The 23,151-nt window shown below is 39.6% G+C and overlaps 1 protein-coding gene across 1 annotated transcript; it reads right to left on the reverse strand.

Moving 5' to 3' along the window:
• Positions 1-888: 888 nt before the first annotated feature.
• Positions 889-23,021, reverse strand: pibf1 (progesterone immunomodulatory binding factor 1). Its single transcript, XM_028603398.1, has 18 exons — positions 22,270-23,021; positions 21,955-22,055; positions 21,022-21,220; positions 20,398-20,517; positions 19,274-19,407; positions 17,774-17,882; positions 17,537-17,656; positions 17,372-17,433; positions 17,078-17,203; positions 16,454-16,552; positions 9,211-9,376; positions 8,350-8,500; positions 7,930-8,020; positions 7,209-7,311; positions 5,279-5,409; positions 3,894-3,978; positions 1,327-1,506; positions 889-1,062 (listed from the first exon to the last, which is right to left on the reverse strand). The coding sequence occupies exons 1-18, from the start codon at positions 22,534-22,536 to the stop codon at positions 1,009-1,011; spliced, it is 2,298 nt and encodes a 765-aa protein (XP_028459199.1). The 5' UTR covers positions 22,537-23,021; the 3' UTR covers positions 889-1,008.
• Positions 23,022-23,151: the final 130 nt, after the last annotated feature.

Here is a 23,151-nt window from a genome sequence, read left to right on the forward strand (position 1 = left end):
AACCTTTAAAGGCATATTCCAGCAATTTATGCCACTTTCATAAAGCTGGGACACATTAAAGAATGGACAAAATCGAACCCCACACTTCCAGTTTGTGATGCAGGCTATTAAGCCTGAGCTGTGATCACTCATTTGTGAGCTCCTCCACAGAAAACGTTATTTATCATTTCTCACAGGTTAAGCAGCACTTCTGGTGACAAGTTAACTGAATTTCACATGCATTGCAAATTGGTGGAGTGTCCCTTTAATATCTGATGCTGAGGAATTTTAAATGTATTTTTTAACATGACATCATTGAAATGTGGAATGTGTTTAAAAATCACATTTTATCACACAGTTTATTGTGTAAAATACCATCTGCTATGGCAACCTAAGACGCACATTTTAGTTGGTACAGAAAAATGATAGGTCATAGTGATTTGCATTGTTTTTTAAGCAAATTCTAATGTATTGCATGTTCTAACTATTTCACAAAACAGGGAAATAAAGTGGTGTATTGTGAAGTATTGGAGGCCCATAAAAAAAGGGGCAAAAACAGCTTTAAAGCAGTCCTCTGGTCAAGTTTAATATGACACCGATAAGAACATGGTCTGAAATGATAAGGGTATGCCTACTATGTCTATATTTAAAGCCAAAGGAGCCTCTGCTCGTGTATATCAGCCACCAGTATCTGCAAACCTGGAAAAGGTGAGGATATAATGATAGACAGACCTAATAAAATAGACCACTGCCAAGAAAGAGGAATTTTTGGGCAGTCGGTTGGCTCGGAATGTGTACCCTGTAGAAGGTAATACATGTACTTCTGGTTTTGGACCAGTACGCAGGGAATTTATCCTCTCTAAACAATATGTAACCAAGGATGAGAACAACAAAACACTCGGGCACCAGTAACAGTTTCTACTTTTGTATTTCAAAAGTTGTTGAGATTTGAAAAGCCTTAATAAAATAATAATATTGTTAAAGCCCTGAGTAACAATTAATAGCACTAGTAATAACAGAAAACCATTCTCATTTAGGTTTCTGTTTCTTCTTCTGGTACCAATCAGGAACTTCTTTATTGGTCTGCAAATGAAAGAAACAAAGAGGAAAAACGGTTAGAAAAGTATAAAGTGTGCAGCTCTTGTTTGGGTTCGTAAGATATTTTCACCTATTTGACTTTCTCATGATTCAAGGGTTAATAAAACAGCATATCTTTGCTCAGCTGACTGCAGTGAAAGGCTCAAATTAAAATTAAAATGTATCATGGTGCTCCTTTGTATGAACTTCTGTCCAGGCAGGTTTAGGTGGTGTGACTCATAAAAAGGTGTTGCAGAGTCAGACACTTACAAACACGGTGGGTTTGGGTTTGTTTGGTGACTCTTCTTCTGTGGTCCTGCCCATACGTTTGGACTGGTGTTTTCCTGCACCAGAGGTCCTGATGGCAGTTGAATCTGTTTCCAACAGGTTTAGAGCGTCTCCCTGTCTGGACCGCATGCTGATCAGGACCTGCTTCATCACCGCTAACTCCTGGAGAATCACATGGTCCATGAAAATCGGGATGTGAAAACGAGGGTAAAACATTAAACTGGAATCTTTTAAGAGAAATAAGTGGGAGCGTAGTGTCCAAAAGGCCAGCAATCAATCACCAGGTGATTTTTTACAGAATTTCTGTCACTTCAATTGAAGAACTAAACATGCATGTAATAAATGTTTTGCAAATAGTTTGTATGATTGAAATATTATATATCTTTTAAGAGTATACTTTTTTTTTTTTTTTTTTTAACATTTGCTTAAAAATGTAGGTTTTTGGGGAATTTGTTGCAGCTTTCTGATGACATTTTGGCGTCTGGACTCCAACTATGGGACGCCTTGCAATAAGCTCAACAAGCTCAAGGGTCTGTGGGGTGGCAGCATGGCAGAGGGGAGGACTCTCGGCCATTTCACGGTTCTATTTATCACTCCTGAGGACATGAGCCCTGGCATGTCACACACAAACGAACACACACACACACACACACACACACACACACACACACACACACACACACACACACACACACACACACACACACACACACACACACACACACACACACACACACACACACACACACACACACACACACACACACACACACACACACACACACACACACACACACACACACACACACACACACACACACACACGGCATCCCAAACAGCCAAGCTGAGGAACAGCTGTCTATGACAGGGCACATACTTCATACAGCTGGCTTGGGGGACACACTCCCACGCGCACACACATACAAGCACACGCAATCTTGAAGGAAGCGTTGCAACACTGTGCAATGTCTGGATATCAAAAGCTTGTTTATTTTAGAGCTGCAACTATTAGTTGATTTATGGATTAGTTGATCAACGGAAAATTAATCAGCAACTGTTTGGTCTAATGATTTCCCATTCACAAATCTGAGGATTTGTTGCTTTTTATAATTTTATATTTTTAGGTTTTGGGATGTCAATTGGACAAGGAAGACATCACTTTGGGCTCTAGGAAATTGTGATGGATCTTTTTTCTAATATATGATTATAGACTAAACAATGAATTGAGATATTAATTAATGATGCAAGTGATCTTTATACTGACCTTACACCAAACCACTTTTCAAGCAATTCTACGGTCGCAGACTAAATTCAATATCGGAATGAAATCATGAGAGTCTTGCTAAAGTTGGGGCGCACTCCCGTCGTCTCAATCCTTTGGTGTAAAGTGGTCATAAAACTCAGTCCGAGTCTTTTTCCCGTATTGACGTTCCGACAATATCAAACGTGTTTGTAGTTTTAAGTCTTGGTAGTTAAGTTAAATCACAACCACCAATCAACAACCAATGGGTGCGCTAAGCTAAATGCTAAAGAGGGGAAGTTGCGGATATTTAACCCTTCTGAAGCGAGTCATCCAACGGAGTTTACCTGCATGTAAACAGTAAAAGTGTCAGTAGCTCAGTCCGTAAAGAGTTAGGTTGGGAACTGGGACTGTTAGCTGCTGGAGAGGTGCCAGTTCACCTCCTGGGCATTGCCAGGGTTCCCTTGAGCAAGGCACCGAACCCCCAACTGCTCAAAGCACCTGTCCATGGACAGCAGCAGCCCCATCACTCTAACATCTCTCCATTTGTGCATGTATAGGTCCTGAGCATTGTGCATGTGTGTATTTCAGGCCTGTGTGCAACATAGTGAAAAAAATGTAATTTCCCTTGCGGGATTAATAAAGTATGTCAAAATCAAAACAAAAAAATAATCAAACGCGGAGCTCCAGGTGCATGGCAGAACAGAAAATCGGCAAACTTTCCCTTAAGTTGCTAGCTAGCTTGGTTAAATTTTTCAAAACGGATCTAGTGGTAATCTTGCAAATTGTGTTCCCTAGGCATTGCAAAATCTTATAGTCTGTGAGTAAAAACTAAAAAACTAAAAACATTATGACATATTTGTCTTTAAATGTGAGATAGTGTCAGAATGTAGTCTTTCCAGAGTATTCTAGTGTACAGTATGGTAGGCATCAGTTGCAGCCATAATTAAAAAGACAGTTACAGTCTACAGTTTGGAAAAGAGGCATTACTGGTTGAATTTGTGTGTTTCCATAGAAGCACGGATTAGCACCCAGGTTGGCAGTTGCAGCATCAACGGCAGGACTCATGTGACGGCCCTGTGCTGCAACATGCTGCTCTGACTCATAAATAAATAAACTTTACTTTCAAAGGAAAGTTTTGCTGGTTTCTCAGCATTTTGAAACAGCCAAATACACTGGAATAGAATGCTTACAATGCCTCCCATTCTATTCCAGTATATTTGGCTGGTTCAGCGACACCACTACATATCATCATAGTGGGGGAAAAAAAACGAATAGCTAACATAAAAAAAATCGTCCCCATGTGTACCTCTCGATGGTTGAGGAGTCTCTCCAGATCGGCAGCCATGTTGTTTTTCACCTGTTGCAGTGCAGCCCGTTCTTTCCTCAGAGAACTGGGGTTACACCCAAAAACAGACAAAGAGACCGAGAGCAGATCTTGAGTTAATAGAAAAAACATTACTGCGAGTCATTCAAGTTACTTATAGGGCCATATGAGACTTGTTAAACAAGCAAGTCCTGTGTATCACTGACTGATGGTTTATGAGATTCTTTAAGGCATGATATTGTCAGATTATAGAATAGAATAGAATAGAATACACTTTATTGTAAGATTGGAGAAGTAGCATTATATACTGTGTACAGTTAGATGTCCAATGTTAATTAGAATGAGTTTTATTTTACAAACTTTAGGGTGGGGTCAGGTTAGGGGTAACACAGGGGCAGGTGTGGAGGCGTGGTATGTTACCTCATTTGTGTGACTGTGTACTTAAGTATAGTTTAAGGGGAAAAAAACAACAAAACACTGGACTATAAACAAGTCTGTCTAACAGCAGCAGTCAGTGAGTTATGTGAGTATATATCACTGGTATAAAACCATCAACAGCCAAGCAATAAATTAAACACACGAGTTATGAATTTCAAAAATATATAAAAGCTTCTTTTTTTTTTACAAGTTCGTTAGGCTTCTATCTTGTGAGAAAAACTCTCTCCAAGTGTTCTTTCCTGGGGCTGTGAAACATACAAGCAAGGGATTGTTATGGGGGCGCTTTAAAGCAAATTATCATGCAAATCTTGAAACAGCGGCTGGGTAGCTTCACCACTGTTCACTGAGAACTCTGGACAAAAGATTTAAAAAAGGTATGGGTCTTATTGCCTGAGATCTGCCTCTGCTGAGACACTGTCCATTTTAAATATTACCAAACAATCTGTGTGAATACAATTAATACTTAAGACAGAAAGACTGTAGTACATAAAGTAAGAATCTGTGTCTCTGCTGTTACACCGACAGCACTGCATAGCCACAGGAAGCCTTCAGGGGCAGGCAGGGGAGATTTAGGTCAGTGCCAGGAAGCTAAATGTGTGCTGATGTGAAACACTCACTTATTGGGCATAGACAAAAACATGCACTCATGTAGCTTTGCACAAAGACAGAATTAGCTAAGTATGAGAGGGACAGATGAGGACAAAGGGAGCTAGGGATAAAGCAGAGACACCCAAGGGTGGGGAGGTATGGCCTGCTGCCATGATGGGTAATTTACAAGATACAAAATGTAACTCATAAAATAAAAAATAAAAGAGTTTGGCAAGCAAGACAGAACACTTTAATTACAATTTAAGAAAAAAAAAAAGGTTGCGTGTTGATGTGTCTAGAGATGTGTTTCCTCTTTGTGAAGGTGTGTTCTGTACGTGTACCTGACATCGTCCTCAAGCGAGGTGAGACGCTCCTTCAGGGTGCTGATCTGGGTGTCCCTTTGTCTCACCGTCTCAATCAGGTAGCTATAGGGCTGCTGCGTCTGCTGTAACAGCTGGTTGGCTGCCAACAACTGAGGAACAACATGCATATGTGCACACTGGAGCAATTATAAAAACAATTACTTCACCTACACAATGTCAGGGATTGATTCCCCCCCCCCTCCCCCTCCCCACACACACACACTTCATAATTCACCTGAGACTCAGGTCTACATTTTTTCACATGTGCTGTATTGACTCCACGAACTGTGAAGAGTTATCTATGATGCAACAAGACCTAAACGTCTGCCATTGTGATGTTCATTATAGTGAACATGACTTAGTAAAGGAATATTTCCACTTTAAAAAAAACTTTACATGTGGTTAATATTATAAAATAGAGCAATTCTGTCTGAAATTTGTGAATGAGGGCCAAGACTTCCTTATCTCTGATGTCATCAGGGTTGGCTTGAGTGCCCATAAATGTGAGTTTTTATATTATTCATTATCTCAACAATTTTGTTCTTGGAATTACGGTCAGAAAAGCACCTTTATAGTGTTTTGATGATCCCTCATCTAAGAGTCTGAATGTACTGAGCGTAATACATCAATACTATAGTCAGTATCATGCTTAAAAATCTGCATAACGATAGATAAATGTAGGGTGTTACACATTAAACCACTTTTACAGCCAGTAGTGAGTAGAACTGGATGGGAGAGTAAGGACAATAGTTATTAGTCAGGGCATCTGTGTGGGTGGTTAAGTGGTTAACACCCTTTCTAAGTTTTTTTTACGCTTTCCTTTCATTGTCAATGAATTATGAGGCATTCCAAACATGTGTCAGTCAGTCACACCTGACAGTTAAAAAGTTGGCTTATTTATTCTCAAACCTGACCAGCCTCTCTATTATATCTTTCACAATCTCTCCTCTCATTGAGATTAAAATCAGAATGAAGAAAGAAGCAAGCACACTGGTTGCCAGAGCTGTCGTTCTCATAATTTCAAATCTCATTGGATGATTTTAAACATCAGGGCACGAGTAGTAGACATGTGACTTTCACACACAGTCATGCACAGACAAAACACACACCCAAAATTAAAGTTTTAGCGTTGCGCACACAAGCACATGTCGTGCCAAACACAACAAAAGCCTCAATGATTGGCATGGTGAGTTTTAGAAAGAGTGAAGAGCCGTGGCCGTCACGGTTTTTGGCAGTCTTTCCCACTGTGTCAACAAGTGTTACAGGTACTAAGACAAACTTCTCGCTGTCTGCTCTAAAACAACCTCACTTTAAAAGTAGATTTTAAAGTATATTCTGAGAATTGATGGGACCATTGTTAAACTTGGACCAAAGGTTTAGGGGAAAAAATCAGAGGACACTCTCATTAAGAATCCTGAGGTGTGTTTGATGATATATGTGGTGACCGACCTCACAAGCTGCTAAAATCTTTGTTTTGTTTAGCAGAGTCTGTCTTTAAGAGAGTGATTAGATCAGCTTTGGCCATTGACTTTCACAGCAGAGTGTCGTGCGATGGTGTGAGGAGGTAAATGGTGGGTGATGAGAAAGGAGCCACCGATCTTGGCTCTGTGTTATGTCATTAGAGAGAGGTAAAAACCAGCTATATATATGGCTTTGAAATAACCATAATCTGAGTTGCTGCGGGTGATTTCTGATAATGGGAAACAAGTGTGTTGCAGGTACTGACTTGCAGTGCTTTTTTTAACATTGCTTTTTCATTAAATTAAACTTAATCCAATGAATGATGGTCCCCAGGCAGGCACACACATGAATGCAGTGAGTGTGTGTGTGTGTGTGTGTGTGTGTGTGTGTGTGTGTGTGTCTGTGTGTGTGTGTGTGTGTGTGTGTGTGTGTGTGTGTGTGTGTTTACCTCTTCAGATATATGTCCTGTCTGTGATTTGTGTCTCTCCAGCTCTCTCCTCAGGGACGTGTTCTGCCTCTCGAGCTGCAGCACCCTGCGGGCCAGGTGAACGCTGCACGACACACAAACACAGTTTTGGAAATTCCAAAACATGACAACACCAACAAATCTACGTTGTTTACCCTACAGTTTATGTAACTAACAGTTGGGATTCATTTGAGTTTTTGGCTACACGTGCATGCTTCAAATCAAAGATGTATGAAGCAAAATGCAAGTGTACATAGTGTGCATTTTAAGAAAAAAAGAAAACAAAAAGAAAAACTACAACAAAATAATTGTTGGCACAAATCCAATATCTGCCTGATATATCAGAATACCAACATATCAATTTAACCCATACTATATAAGCATGCTGATTTTTTTTTCTTCTTCTTTTTGGGGATTTTTTGGGGTTTTTTAATGGATAAGACAGCTGAAGACACGAAAAGGGGGAAGAGAGAGAGGGGCATAACATGCAGCAAAGGGCCGCGTGTCGCCAGCCATAGTACAGCGGGCAAGCGCTCAACCAGGTGAGCTATCAGGGCGCTCTGCATGCTGATTTCTTAATGAATACAGTATATTTAGGAAGAAGCACACACAGTAGCAATGAGAGTAAATTCTAGTGTTTGTTTAGTGCCATCTCTCACAAAGTGTCCTATCCTTGAAATGTCAAGTGTATCCTGTGCTGTACCTCTGTTTTAGTCGTCTTTTGGCCGTTGTGGGAACATTGGCTCCGTAGCCGTATGAGAACAGAACTCTCTCTGCCTCCTCTTCATTCTCAACTGGCAACAGACATAAACACAAATCTGTCAATACATCTCCAGGCCCATTATGATATGTGGCAGAGACAAGCCTGTATTAACATTCGGTTGTGTTGCACATCTTCCTGTTTCACTGTCACAAAGCAGTCTATTACAGAGTGACTGATGTTTTTATTTTTTACATTATTGTCCCCTACTTCTTAATCCAATACGATGCTATCTGTTAATATTGTTACACACATTCGCTGATGCCAGACCAAGGCATTTAAGGGAACCAGAGCTCGTCTGTTTGTGCTCTTATCTTTCTGACCTCATAGTAATGTGTGTAATGTAATGCGTACGGTTCTTACTTTCAGCAGCCTGCATGGTGACTTGGTCCAACTCTAGCTCGAGCTTTTCATATGTCTCCAGCCGAGATGCCTGCTCGGCATTCTGGGCATGCAGCTCCGCCAACCGCTTCTCTGATGACGTCTGCAGCCTGTAAAACTCCTGGGTCAGGAGCTGAGAAACAGGAGGACAGGAGAGAGAGAGAAAAGAAGGAGAGGACTAGGCGCTGATAGGGAGCAAATGACGAAATTACAGCAATGTTTTCTGTTGAGTGCTAGTTAAAAATGTTTTTTGAAATTGTACAAAATTATGTCCCTGAGGAATAATGATAATGTAAATGTTACATTCTGTCAAACTAATAAAATGATGGTGGAATCATATCACCACTGGTGCCATATTCTTTTACCATTTATGCACACGTTGCAAGCTTCAAATTGGGTTTTATTTTTTTTTTGGAAGTTCACAAAATGAAGAAAAAAAACAATATTGATTAGCTGAAATAAAATAATGTTTTCAATTTCTATGGCAATTTGTAAGATTAAAATGTATTTAATGTTATTCACACTGAAACTCCTGTTATTAGTCTGGTTATTAGAGTTGTTGTCATGATAAATATAAAAAGTATAGATGTGTACATTTACTAAAAAGAAAATCTAAATGAAAGGACTTTTATCCAAAAAAAAATCTTTGAATTAACAAAGGGAGGATTTCTGAATCTGTTAATGGCATATTATGCACACATATAAAGTGTTTATTTATTATCTATCTAAACTTCAAACCAAGCATAATGGGTAATGTTAATTGGCTGAAATCAAATCATGAGAGGGAGAGGCACGCAGAAATTAAGAGTGCACTATGATAGATTGTCTTTATGTTTATCGTACCTCCAGTTTCTTCTGCTGTTTCTCACACTCCACCTGGCACTGGGCCAGGGCCTTAGCTGTCTCTTCCTTGACCATCTGAGCGCGCTCAGCTTCGAAGGAGTGCAGCTTGGCATGGTTGGACAGTTCTGCAACCCGGCTGTCAGTACCTAGCTGGAGTTGACGAAACCTGCGTAGACGGAGACACACAGGTGGATCATAGACGGTAGACGCACACCTCACTAAATATGAATGTGAGTAGGTGTGTTAAAAAAAGAGAGATTATGTGTTTTGGTGCAGACAGATACAGATGGTAAACTCAGCTCTGGGCCCCTGGTTGAGCTCAGGCCTGCCTGGTGGTTATCAACAAAAGTTGCAATGTATTCCTTAAAATAGATACATTCACCTCTGGTGATAATTCTTCATGACAACATGTTTGTTTGGAAATTGGCAAGGAAAATGGCTATTTAGCGTGTCTTGCGCAACTAAAACATTTTAGTGTTCCGTGGTACCTAAAAAATAACTATAAGTCACCAAGCCGGAAAGGAGGTCTTAAACCATTTGCAGGCAGAAGAGTATTTCTCAATGACGCTCGCAGCAATGTTTGGTTTTGTTTGATCTTTACTGATTCTAGTTGGCAGCTACAGAAACATGTTTCAACTTAAGTTTTTAGTAATTAGAAAAGAGACAGAAGCTATTCTATAGTTTCTGTTCATATATATATATATATATATATATATATATATATATATATATATATATATATATATATATATATATATATATATATATATATATATATATATATATATATGGCTTCTACGTGGCTAAAGATAGGTGGTTAATCATTTTGATAATAGATTAATCTTTTAAGTTATCTAGTTATTTAAATTATTTAAATTATCAGGCAGAAAAACATGTATTAACATGTATTCAACCTTCCCCAATATGGGAATTTTCTGCTTTGCTCGGTTTTATATCATCTTAAATTGAAGTATCACCTGGTTTTCGACTGTTGGTTGGATAAAAATCCCTCTATGCTTGGAGAAATTATGTAGGCAGTGTTTCATTATTTACAGATATTGTATAGACTAAACAATTCATTGAAAAAATAATCAAAAGATCAACAGAAAGAATAAATCACTTGTTGCTGCCATAAAAAAAGTAAAACAAAGACTTTTTGAGCCCAGTGCTTTTCCTCAGGCAGCTTTAAAGGACCAACACACAGACTCTACTAAAGCATGGGGGTTGGTTGGATAATATTAATAACTCTCGATTACAGCTGGCCTGATAGGATTTCATCATCCATAGAGCGCAAGCCTGAGCTGTGTGCTGACAGTGACAGACATGTACACATGGTCGACATTTCAAGCCTTCTTTTATTAATGGCGGCTGCTATCTAGATGCAAGGAAGAAAAATGTTCCTAAGAAATTGTACCTTACTTTACCAGAGGAGTGCCGTGAGCCACGGCCTTTCTTCGTAGTTTTAAATGTGAATTTTGAATGCCAATATTTACAGCTACAGTAGGTAAGGGCACCTGTCTCTGGACAACAGCAAGTCTAGGTCTGCTAGAGAGGTGAAAATGGAAAACCGTACTCAATACTTTGTCTTTGTTTTGGACTAGCTGACCACCGTAACTAGCTTGTTAGCCAGCATTCTGAAATAGAGTGCTGAGATTCAAGCTGGTCCTCTATGCTACAATCACCTGACACCATTTCAAGTTTGTCCGTCTCATTCTTTGCCCCAAAAATAGAGGTATGTGTGGGGTTAGGGGTTAAGGGCTTGTGGCTTGCATCTGTCGTTGCTGGCTTGCGATGCAACGCAGAAAGGGAATGTGCTTGCAGCAAAGAGAGAGAGGACAAGGGAGAGTAAAGTGTTTGTATGGAAAGACCAACAGCTGGTGGTATGGATCTAGAAAAATGACTGGTATGTAGTAGTAACCCAGGACAGGGACACCACTACTGCTGCTGCTGCTGCTGCTGCTGTGTGTGCATCTCTGTCTGTCTGTTGCAGATGCAATATTTTAAAACAAAGTTTAAAATAAGAAAATCCTCCTAAGTATTGAAACATAAGTGCATTTTTCTACATAATTCTTATCAATACCTAAAACATGTTTACAAATGTGTGTGTGTGGGGGCGGCCTCTAGCTCACCCAGTAAGAGCTTGCGCCCCATGTAGGCTGAGTCCTGCAGCGGCCCGGGTTCGAATCCGACCTACGGCCCTTTGCTGCATGTCATCCCCCATCTCTTTCCCCCTTTCATGTCTATCCACTGTCACTATGATAAAGGGAAAAGCCCCAAAAAACAATCTTTAAAAAAAAAATGTGTGTGTGACTAGAAAAATCAGATGCAAACACACATAATTTGCTCATAGACATACATGTATGCATGCAGCAGAAATATACCAAAAAAACAGGACACGTTCAGGAGGCTGACTGAAATACCTCCTCCAATAAAAAGAAAAATGCTTGTATGTGCGTGTGTGTGTGTATGCCTGCAGAAGGGCTCACAATGTATCTGTTGCAATTTCCATGCAACAACTTACAAGGCCATGACCCAGAGGCACCTGTACTGAGTTACGCATTGTTGCCTGGGGCAGAGATAGTAAGTCGCAACTTGGAAACAAATCACTAAGAGGATGTTTGGAAATGGGAAATGACTAAAAAGTAGGGTTGGGGGAAGAAATCGATACAGCATAATATCGCAATATTTTCCATGGCAATACTATATCGACACACAGACGGCAAGTATTGATCTATTAATATATGTGTTGGTCAGTTTGTCTGCTTGACACTCCCATTTTGCAGCAATAAAATTAAAGTGAGATGAACAAACGGAGAAATTTATCCTTTTTAGATAAAACAGATGTTGACAAAGTTTCCTTTTGGGGACATCATTTGAAATTGGGAAAAATGTAAAGTTGGAAAAAAGGTAATAAATTGCAATATATCGTAAAATATTGCAATAGGTTTAAAAATCACATTAATATCATATTGTGACATAAGCAGAGGTTAAACTGGGCCGGAACGCACCTCCTCAGGTCCACAACACACCCTGCCGGAGCTCAGCTCCGTCTCCTTCAGCCCCAAATGTTGTTATTCCACTTGAATTATTAGTCATCTCCTGGCAAATATATGGCATATGAGGCTAATTAACAAGACTACACAGAGACACCCAGGCTACATGGAATTATCAGACGTCATAATAGGCTCGTTCGAGATGAGCTGCGCTTCGCCTGTAAAATGGACGAGAATAGGCGACAGCAGCCGGGGGGACGGTGACAAAAAGCTGCTGTCAAGTCGGACAGTTTGCAGCCGTTTCCAGCAGCCTTCAGGCTGAACAGGAAGTCACAGATACACTCAAATCCTGTTAGGTCCGATTCCGATTTAACTAAAATGTTATCAGACCCATATATCAGCTTGTAGGCTACACAATCTCCAGCTGTTTTATAAAGACAGAGTAGCTGTCAAAATGTTCTACCTGCGATCTGTTGCTGATGTTAATACACAACATACTGTAGATGATCTGTAATCTGAACGGATTTAGTCTCTCTGACTTCTAAACGTCACTATCAGCCACACTACATGTGTTCTGTACAGAATAAGCCTTTAATAAATCAGACAAATAGCAAAACTATAAAAAGTTTATATAAAACGTCATCATGTTGAGTTGATTCTGAACCAATCAGCTGTTAGATCAACTGAGAGCCAGGTGTTTAGTTAGTGGGTCCACCACTAGAGTTGTGGAACCCAACTAAGTTTGTTAGGAAGTGGGTGATGACAAAGAGGTCAGCAGACAATGCTGCCTGTAGACGAAAGCAGCATAAACCAGAGGAGCCTGCCTTTACTCCTATTTGGATGCTGATGAATGCATGAATTGTAGTATGTGAATAAGTAAATGTGATGTACTATAAGTGTAAACTGTTATGTCTGCACACAAGTGCCACAAGTGTTGTTCAGGTTGTTTCATAATGCATTGAGTTGAGATATGACCTCCTGTGTCGGTGTGAGTAAATGAAACATAACATAAACTGCCAAAGAAATTAGCCCTGATTCTCTTAAATCAACATCATTTTATTGTTTAAAAAGATGTTTACATATTTGCCAACCAATATTTTCAAACGTGTTCAATTTCATACATGTTCCGAGGGTGTAATCCGTTGCCTGCCTGTTAACATTAAAGGTAAAAAATAAAATAATAATAAAGTAAGTGAATTGTAAAGTATTTCTCTTAAATAACTACTCAACCCTTCCTTACATATTAATACTGGAAAAAGAGCCCCTTTGGTGTAGAAACACATTAATTCACTTTACGTTGCAATTTTGAATGATGACCATTAACTGTAAATAAGGGCTCCCCCTCCCAACGAAAGCCAATTTATCCACTGGACATAAGTATCGTGATGATATTGTATTGTGTGAGGCCTCTGGTGATTCCCACCCCTACTAAAAATAAACATTAAAATGCTCATATTATGCTTTTTGTCTTTTCCCCCTTTCCTTTATTGTGTTATATATCAGTTATGTGCATGATATAGGTTTACAAAGTGAAAAAACCTCTAAATACAATTATGAACCTGAAAATGAGCATAATATGAGCACTTTAAAATTACAATATGTTGTGCAAAATCAGACAAAACAAAAAGGCTTTAACAAAGCTGTTCCTGTCAAGGCAACAGCTTTGTCAGCATCAAAAGGTCTTCAGTACTACACAGTCTCCCACTTTGCGGCAGAGGCAGGCAGCTGGGCCAATGACCCTAGTTACTACTAGACTGACCTTCAGTGAACTCTGACTCCCATGTCACCTTCTGACCTCACAGCTACAGCAAACGGTTCATGTGATCTTTAGTAAGAGACGGTGAACCACAGCCACCAAAGTCCTGTCGCTCCCACAACATGCGCTAATGACAGACTGCTGCTGGCTCACACATCAGCATCAGAGCAAAAATAAACTCACAGCTTTCATTGAAATACAGAGAAATTCAAGAATATAACCATATGGTGTAATAATAATAATAAATACATTTAGAACTAATACGCACAGCAACGATGCCTGCTTCAAGTACCCGTAAGGACCTAGTACAGAGCATGAACTGGTAGCTGCTGGAGAGGTGCCAGTTTGCCTCCTGGGCACTGCCAAGGTGGTCTTGAAAAAATATGTTACAAAAATCACACTCTTTGGCCTTGGCCACCCCCACACACAACAAGCTAACACTATAAAGATGAGGAATGTGGTTAACCATGTCATGTTTCAAATTTACAGATGGTTGACAACAACAAAAAATGTACTAACTTGTCCAGGTTCTGTTCAAGTTTAACAGTTGCCATCAGGTTTCGTTCATTAACCTTCGCTGATATACAGCCTATTTAGAGTGCATCCAGGAAGTGACCTACATTTAAGTGCAGCAGTTGTAGTGTTTAACTTCTAAAAAGGTCACAGGAGCTGTCCAACAGGACGATGTTTGCTAAAATTCATGTCTTAATTATTTATTCACTAAAGTAAACCTGGTCTCCAGATAGCTGCTGAAGATTTGAGAAATTATGAAAACTGAGAAATAGAACCAGATAATTTGTAAACTGAAAAACAATTATTTAAAAAAGTAACTGTATGTTAGTCATAAAGCAGCTTTTACTGTATATGGTTTACTGGCTTCCACTGTAAAATCATATTCAAGTGTTAGTTCACCCAAACTGCAGAAAAAACGACTTTCTTTCTTTCTACATGTTTGGTTTTATTTGTCCAAGTTTTCAGATATCAGTTTTTTTGTTTTCTGCCTTTGTCCAAAGATAAAGGAGCACATTAGAATTTTATTTCATTCTGGATACATTCTTGGAAAATCATCATAGAGATGGTAATAGCATCTCCTCTCTGTAGACTTTAGAACAGGTGAAAAGTCCTTCGATGGAGAAAATTAAATCTGCCTGGGAAGAGGAATTTGCGGTTAAAATCCCTAGCGAAATATGGGAAAGCAGTCTTGAACTTGTTCACAGGTGTTCAATTAATGCAAGACATTGTCTTATTCAGTTTAAAGTGCTTCATAGGCTTCATTATTCTAAGTGTAAACTGAACAAAATCTTTCCAGAAGTGTCTCCTTTATGTGAAAAATGTCAAATCATAGATGCCAGCCTGTCTCATTGCTAGGTTATGTGTCCAAAATTACAAAGTTTCTGGAATAAGATTTTCCAGGTTTTTTCAGATGCACTGGGCATACATTTTGAACCAGATCCTATTTTAATTATACTTGGAGTTTCTGAGGAGTTTTTGAGACTTACACTGGTGCAACAACATTTTGTTTCATATGGTTTAATTTCTGCTAAAAAACGTATTCTTTTGTTTTGGAAGAAAAAGGAAGTTCCAACTCTTAAACTGCGGCTGACAGAGTTGACTGGTACACTACATTTAGAAAGAATTAGGTATGCTCTACAAGACAAGATTTTGTTATTTGAAAAAACGTGGTCCCCTTTTATTTCTTTTTTGCAAGCTAGTGATTAATCTGTACGCCTTCATTACCTGCCTTTACCACTGGATAGCACTTTTGGGTGGGGTTGGAGATGTGTGTTTTTGTTTCATTTAATTTTGTATGTATTTTTGTTAAGTTGTCAGTTTTATGTTTGCAAAAAAAAGTGTAGTTGCAAATGATCGTCTGCTGGAATACCAAATAAAAACATTTTGAACAGAATTTTATTTCATTCTAATTCATCTGCATGGCTCGACAACGCTAGAAGTGAGTGTGCAAATATGTCTGTTTGTTCTGTTGTTGTTTGTTGTAAATCGGGGGAACCAAACCCTTTGACTGACGCTTCAAACTTCACTGTTTGAGTTGTACTTATAAAAGAAAAAGCAGGAAAAAAGGACTAACTAAATAAACCTGTCTGCCAATTACGGCAGGGCAATATATCAATATTATATCGATATCGTGATATGAGACTGGATATCGTCTTAGATTTTGGATATCATAATATTGTGATATGACATAAGTGTTATCTGTCCCTGGTTTTAATTGCTAGATCACAGTAAAGTGATGTAATTTATTTTATTTACCAGACTGTTATTATATTCACATTAATGATGATTATTTATCAAAAATCTCATTGCGTAAATATTTTTTTTGTATATCGATATTGAGGTATTTGGTCAACAATATTGTGATATTAGATTTGTTGTTTGTATATCGCCCAGCTCTACTGCCAATGTTCAATGTATATCAACAGTGTTTGATATAAACTGTATGGAAATATTTCTGTGTGTGATGGATGGTAAAACTCACTGTTCCAGCAGTTGGTCATATCTGGACTGGGTGTCTCTCTCAGCAGCCACCGCTCGGTCCTTCTCCAGCACTGCATTGTCTCGGGCCTCACGCAAGTTCCTGGTCAAATACACGCCCACAGTGGAAAGGAATCAGCATGTTCTGTTATGTTGTACATAATAAAAAAAACTTCATTCTTTTGAAGTTACGTTGGCATTTCCTTTTATTTCGATGCTACTGTATCTATGGTGATAACTCTTCCTCTTCTCAAATTTTTGCATGTGCATTCATATTTCAGTTGCTGACTTATGCTGTACTCTATACTAGATGAATGGGTGAAAACAAAAAGACATTTAGACATTGTCTTTACTAACACATTGCTCCAATTTATAAATGAGAATGAAGACACAGCTTCCCGCTATAACATTACAGGCTACACCTGCACTTGCTTATTGAGAAAGAACATTATGAAATTACTTTTATTTTATTACTTCTGTTATCTGAAAAATTGGTTAGCTAAACATAATTGATATGGCATTTTACCAAAATGTGCAATTTCCTCTGGTTGAACAGCCCAATATTTGTTCATAGTTTGTATACATACATACAGTTTCTTAAGAGTTATATAAAAAAAAAGACTGATACCTGTTCTCCCTCTCATACATCTCCCTGGAGGTTCTCTGCAGATTGTCTATCTCCTGACTGGTTTTCAGCCTAATGTTCTCCAACTCGTCTCTCAACTTGGTCTCATACTCTGACTTATAGTGGTCTCTGTAGTGGAAAAATGAAAAATTAAAGATAAGAATTAACGGACAGTATCCTAATGCCGCTGGCAGATGAAACCATCAATGTCAGTGTTTTGGCACAGCTTAGGTCTCCCACATTAAAAACACTAGAATACTGGCTGCTGGCAATTGGTGTAAAACAACAGCGCCTAACCTGGATGCTACATATTTTTCGTAGGCGTCCTCTCTTGCCTTCTTAGTGTCTTCTAATTGTACCTAGACCACAGAATCAAAAAGTGAGAGCATGTTAGAAGACCCCTTCCTATTATTCAATGCCTGTTGTATTAGACGAGCCTCCTAGCTAATCAAATGTATGGACCTGGAGCCTCTCCAGGCGGTCTTCTTCATGTGCACAGCGGACACTCATTTCCATGTTCTGCCTGTGTAGGTACTCCTTGTCCTTCTGCAGGAGAGTCACTGACTGCTGCAATGTCGCCACCTGGAGGGCAAGAAGAGAAGAATTAAAAAACTATTACAGAACACAGTACACCCAAAGAGACTTCAATGACTATTATGAAAACAAAATATATTGTGAGTGTGTATGTGTGTGAAGCACCTCCTTGCTGAGTGTGTTCCTTTCTCTGGTCACTGCGGTGTGAGTCAGGTCGAGTGTCTCAAATCTTCTCTTTAACTCCTTTAGTTCTGCCTCAAAGTTGTCACACTCACTATAAACCACAGTGTAAAAGGTTAACATACATTTGAATAGAAAAAAGTGTCCATATACACTACCGGTCAAAAGTTTGGGGTCACTTAGAAATTTCCATTCCACTCCATTCCAGACACAATACCTGCTGAGATCAGTTGTATTGTTTTTTTTAACCAGGGCAGCAGTTTTCAGATTACATTATTTGCTTACATAATTGCAAAAGGGTTCTTGACTGTTGTAGAAAGAAGTGGCTGAAGAAACACTTGAAATTCATGCTTTTTGGTCTAAACGTCATACCCAAATTAAAAGTGGTACAGCTCCCATATACTTTGACACTCAGGGGTGTGCCTGATATCATTGGAAAGGTGATTGATGTGGGTTTGTTTGTGTATTTGAGAAGTGTTGTATTTTGTAGATTTTTGGCTTTTTTATTTGCACTTTTCAAATAGAAATAAAAAAACGCACAGACATATTTGTAGAAAAGAATTCATATAAAATCCATTTTTGAGTCTTTTAGCTTCTGAATTTTTTTCTATAGTAAGCTGAGACGTGGCTAATGCTGTGTTGTCTGTCACCTGTCAGATGTGTTTACAGCAGTGTATTTTAATAATTTTACAGATTTATAACTTGGACAGAAATAAAAAATCTCCATTCTAGCCTCTGTAACTCTGTGTCAGTAAGGCCTAGAATCACCCTGACACAACTTGAGTGTTTCCTTTCCAATGATATCAGGCACACCCCTAAGTGTCAAAGTATATGGGAGCTGTACCACTTTTAATTTGGGTATGATGTTTAGACCAAAAAGCATGGAATTTCAAGCATTTCTTCAGCCACTTCTGTCTACAACAGTCGAGAAACATTTTGCAATTATGTAAGCACATAATGTAATCTGAAAACTGCTGCCCTGATTAAAAAAAACAATGCAACTGATCTCTGCTGGTATTCTGTCTGGAATGGAAATTTCTAAGTGACCCCAAACTTTTGACCGGTAGTGTATGGATGAGCTGGTATCCAGAATTTAAATATGGGGGTTCTGGAGTTTTGATGATGAAAAAAGAATTAATCCAAACAAAATATTTCTATGTACTGACTTAACCAATATGCAATATGTTGTGAGGTGATGCTCATCAAACAATACTAAAGTAATGATACACACAACTTGCTCAAACTGACTCCTGATTCTCCCTCATAACCCATACACAAATGCTTTTGGCTGCCGCTTGCCTCAAAAGACCCAGCCTACACAACTGTACTTATAGCACACACACACACACACACACACACACACACACACACACACACACACACACACACACACACACACACACACACACACACACACACACACACACACACACACACACACACACACACACACACACACACACACACACACACACACACACACACCGTTTGATGGCAGGGTAGTTGTCTCGGCGATAGTCTCCTTCTTGGATCTGCTGTTTGGTATCGGCCAGTTCTAGGGTCAATCTCTGGCTCCTCAACTCCAGCTCAGTACGTAGCCGCCGCTCCTCCTCGTAGCTCTGAGGAAACACAGAACAGACAACATTTTCATTAAAGGGAGTATTCATTTTTTTTAGATACACTATGCAAATAGGCAGGATTGTACCTCCTGAACACCATTCATTTTTCAGACAGGAATTCCGCAAGAACCCCTGCTGTCTTGACATTGTCATACAGTTCCTGCCAATTCTCTAATAGCAAATTCATGCAGTGAACATCACATCCTTTTTCTGGGACCATGTAGAGCTGATGAGTAATTTCCCTGCTGGACGTATCTAAGTGAAAGAAAAGACATTGTGACATGAAAGGCAAGCACCTGTTCAGTAACAATGTCTAAACACTGTGGCATTCAAAAAATGCTCATTCAGTCTCAAAGGGTCTCATGATTGCCATTGTCATGTTATTTTTTTTTGCCAAATTCTTAACCCTGCCTTCAGCATGCTGCATCATTATCTCGTCAACGTGTCATTTACGCCTACAGGGCGACGCTGACTAGATTAACTGGATGGCTTTTTTTTTTTTTTTTCTATCATTTCTTGTCATATTTTAATTTATTTTATTTTAACACTGCAGGCTGTAACTGACAGGTCTAGAGAGAGGTTAAAGAGTGCATTTTAGGCGGCTTGCGTGTCTTCTGCTTTTTCACATTTAGTTTAAAGGAAACTAAGCTTTTTGACCCTTTCTGCATTCCTCATATTTATGTTTTCCAAGTATGTGACTCAAAGCCTGGAGGAGTTCTTGAGCGTTTACAGAAAGCAAAAAAAATGCAAAAATGCAACTGGTTGCAATTCTATTTAAATCTACTTATTTGAATTGTACACTGTGAGCAAAGTATATGATTTAAACAGAAATGAAAGAGAAATAAACAAAAAATGGTGATAAAACATGAAAAATACAATAATACCTAAATCAGATTAAATATGTGCAACTTCAAAACAAGTGAACTCATATGGAAAGATGAGAGAATGCAACATAGAGGTGTAGTGCAAGCTTGTGTATGTGTGCTGCACCTCCATCAAAGCCTTCATTTGGGTTCTGTGTGCATCCAGGTCTTCAGTCAAACTGCCTTTCTTCACACTGAGCTCAGCCAGCTGAGCCCGCAGAGGAGTCACCACCTCGTAGAAACGCATCTAAACATACAGCAAAGGAAAAAGATCACCCTGTTAGCTTCATCATGCACCAGTGCTAGACCGATTATCAGCCCTGGCTGATTATGACCGCTTTTGGCAATTTGCAGATTATCTGTATTGGCGTTTTATTTGCCTGATAACCGATAAAGTTAATCAATTAAAAATTGCGCTACTTTGGCTCCGCTACAGCTCTGCGTCTGTCCCTCTTCCCTCTGCTTCGATTTGACACACCACTGAGTCTGACTTAATGTGGTCAAAGCCACACCCCCACTCTCCACCTTGCCCCCCCCCCCTCAGAAATGGCACATACTAATTACTGGCTGTAATTCTGCACCATGGCTGAATTTCAGGATTTCCATTATCAGTTTCATTAACTATTAATAATCGGCATCGGCCTCAAAAAAACAGTATCGGTAGATCCCCATAATGTACTGTATCATATCTTGTCTCTCTGGTTCAACAAGGTGGTGTAGAGATTAGGAAGACCCCCCCCCCCATACTTACAGCTACATATTCCTGTATGGAGATTTTGTCGTCAGGGAGGCCACGGAGCTCCTGGTACCTGTCCTGGGAGATGTCCAGATCCCGGAGCGACCTCCGCAGCTCTCCAGCCTTCTCACACAGCTGCCGGTTGGTCTCCTCTAGCTGCTGCTGCCTGAGCAGGATGGCCTCCATCTCTTGTTTACGCAGAGCTTGCTGCTTCCTGGGGATGACAGTCTTTGTTAGCACAGTTTACATTTGTGCTTACCAGCTAAATAATGGGATAGATAACGCAGGTAGAGTTATCCTGGTTAAACCCTTTTCATGCTTTTTTTTTAATATAATTTCTAGATCGTCCTATTTGGCATAAAAGCAGGGCAACCACTCACGTTTTCTTCATACATTGTTCTTTTAAGTAGATCATTAGTAACAGTTCACTTACACACAGACATTTCAGGCTCTGCCTTCCTCAGCATGTGTATGTGTGTGTGTGTGTGTGTGTGTGTGTGTTCTTAATTGGGGTTTACTTGGTACTCAGTAAGATGTGTGTTAAATGTGGCTAGATAAGATGACTATCAAAACACCACAACTGTATGGCTGTAGAAAATTCTTGAAAACAGAAAATATGTTAAATGACAAACAGACAAGTATAAATTGTTCACACTGTGTCTGCCCTTTCATCCTTTTGCAAGAGTTGGAGATGATGACTTTTCTTATATATATATATATATATATATATATATATATATATATATATATATATATATATACACACATACATACATACATACATACACACACATGTATATATTAAAATAATACAAAGATACTATTATAGCTTCATGGGTATACCAACTTTCACAACAAAAACAACAACATATACATCAACAATTACAATGGCATGAAAGTTTCCTACAGCACATTTCACTGTCCATCACCACCTCCTCTTTTCCTCACCTATTCTCCTCTTGGGTAAGTTTCAGATGGCTATCCAGTCTCAGGGCCAGAACCTGTTTCTGATGTAGAGCGTCATTCAGCCTCTCCTCCAGCTCCTCAGTCTGGCATAATGAAACACACGCATGGAAACATTCACGTGACTATTATTGCAACAAAGATAATTCAGTAAAATGGTAGTTACTGCATCCCTCTGTCTCTGTTAGGTGGGACATAATGTAGCTTTAACTCTAATCATTTGAGAATGAGAGGCACCAACTGGGGATAAGTTACACCCACATATTCATATAAACAAATAGCATCTTTCCTCCCTTCTACCTTGGACATATGGTCGGCCTTCATGTTGTCTATGATTAGGTTTTTCTGAGACAGCTCGATTTTCAGCAGCTGGACATTGTGTAGCAGCTCCTTCCTCTCGATCAGCTGGCGGGTCACCTTCTGGGAGCCGTCCCGCTGCTCGTCGGACGAGGAGATGTCCTCGGTGGTAGGCACGGTTGTCTCCAGGCTGATGTCCTCCGACTCCAGGTCCAGGGAGCTGGAGACGTTGGCTGCTGTCGGCCTCAGCTGTTGCTTCTTGGGAGGCATCTTGTATTGTTTTGATCCACTTGTTGTATGCTAGCAAACGTTAACTAACAAGGCGAGTGAGCCAGTCACTGTAGCAAAGATTACGTGAGATTAGAAAAATGTGCTAATCGAGTTAAGGGACATCGCGATATGTGATACTTTAACGTTAGTTTGCGGCAACGACAACCACAAACACATCCCGACCGGGCACCAGTCTAGTATATCGTTTTAAACAGACTAACGTTACCAATGTAACGTTACTCCCAGTCAAGACAATAAGTTATACACCCGAATATAGCGTTAAAGTGACACCCCGGAGCTGACAAGAGCACCCGATGAGGTGTTTTTAAGGGTCCCGCTCCAAGCCGCCTGCTAACCGCCAACGGCTTGACTACGATGGTGTTGGGTGGCGTTGAATACAGCGCCCTCTGCGGTAATGCACAGCAATATAGCGATAATCAACGTCCACTCGTCTGTAATTCGTTACAATGCACAGAGCATGCAGTACCTACTAATAACCGCAAGGGTCGCTATACAATTAACTAGCTACTTGTTTAACCCGGCCAACCAGTCTCTCTTCTGCCTTCCTCTGCTTTGTTTTCATTGTACAACTATTAGATGGACAACCAAAACTAA

The sequence above is a fragment of the Perca flavescens genome, chromosome 17 (genome assembly GCF_004354835.1).
Source record: "Perca flavescens isolate YP-PL-M2 chromosome 17, PFLA_1.0, whole genome shotgun sequence".
In the NCBI taxonomy this organism is placed as follows: domain Eukaryota; kingdom Metazoa; phylum Chordata; class Actinopteri; order Perciformes; family Percidae; genus Perca; species Perca flavescens.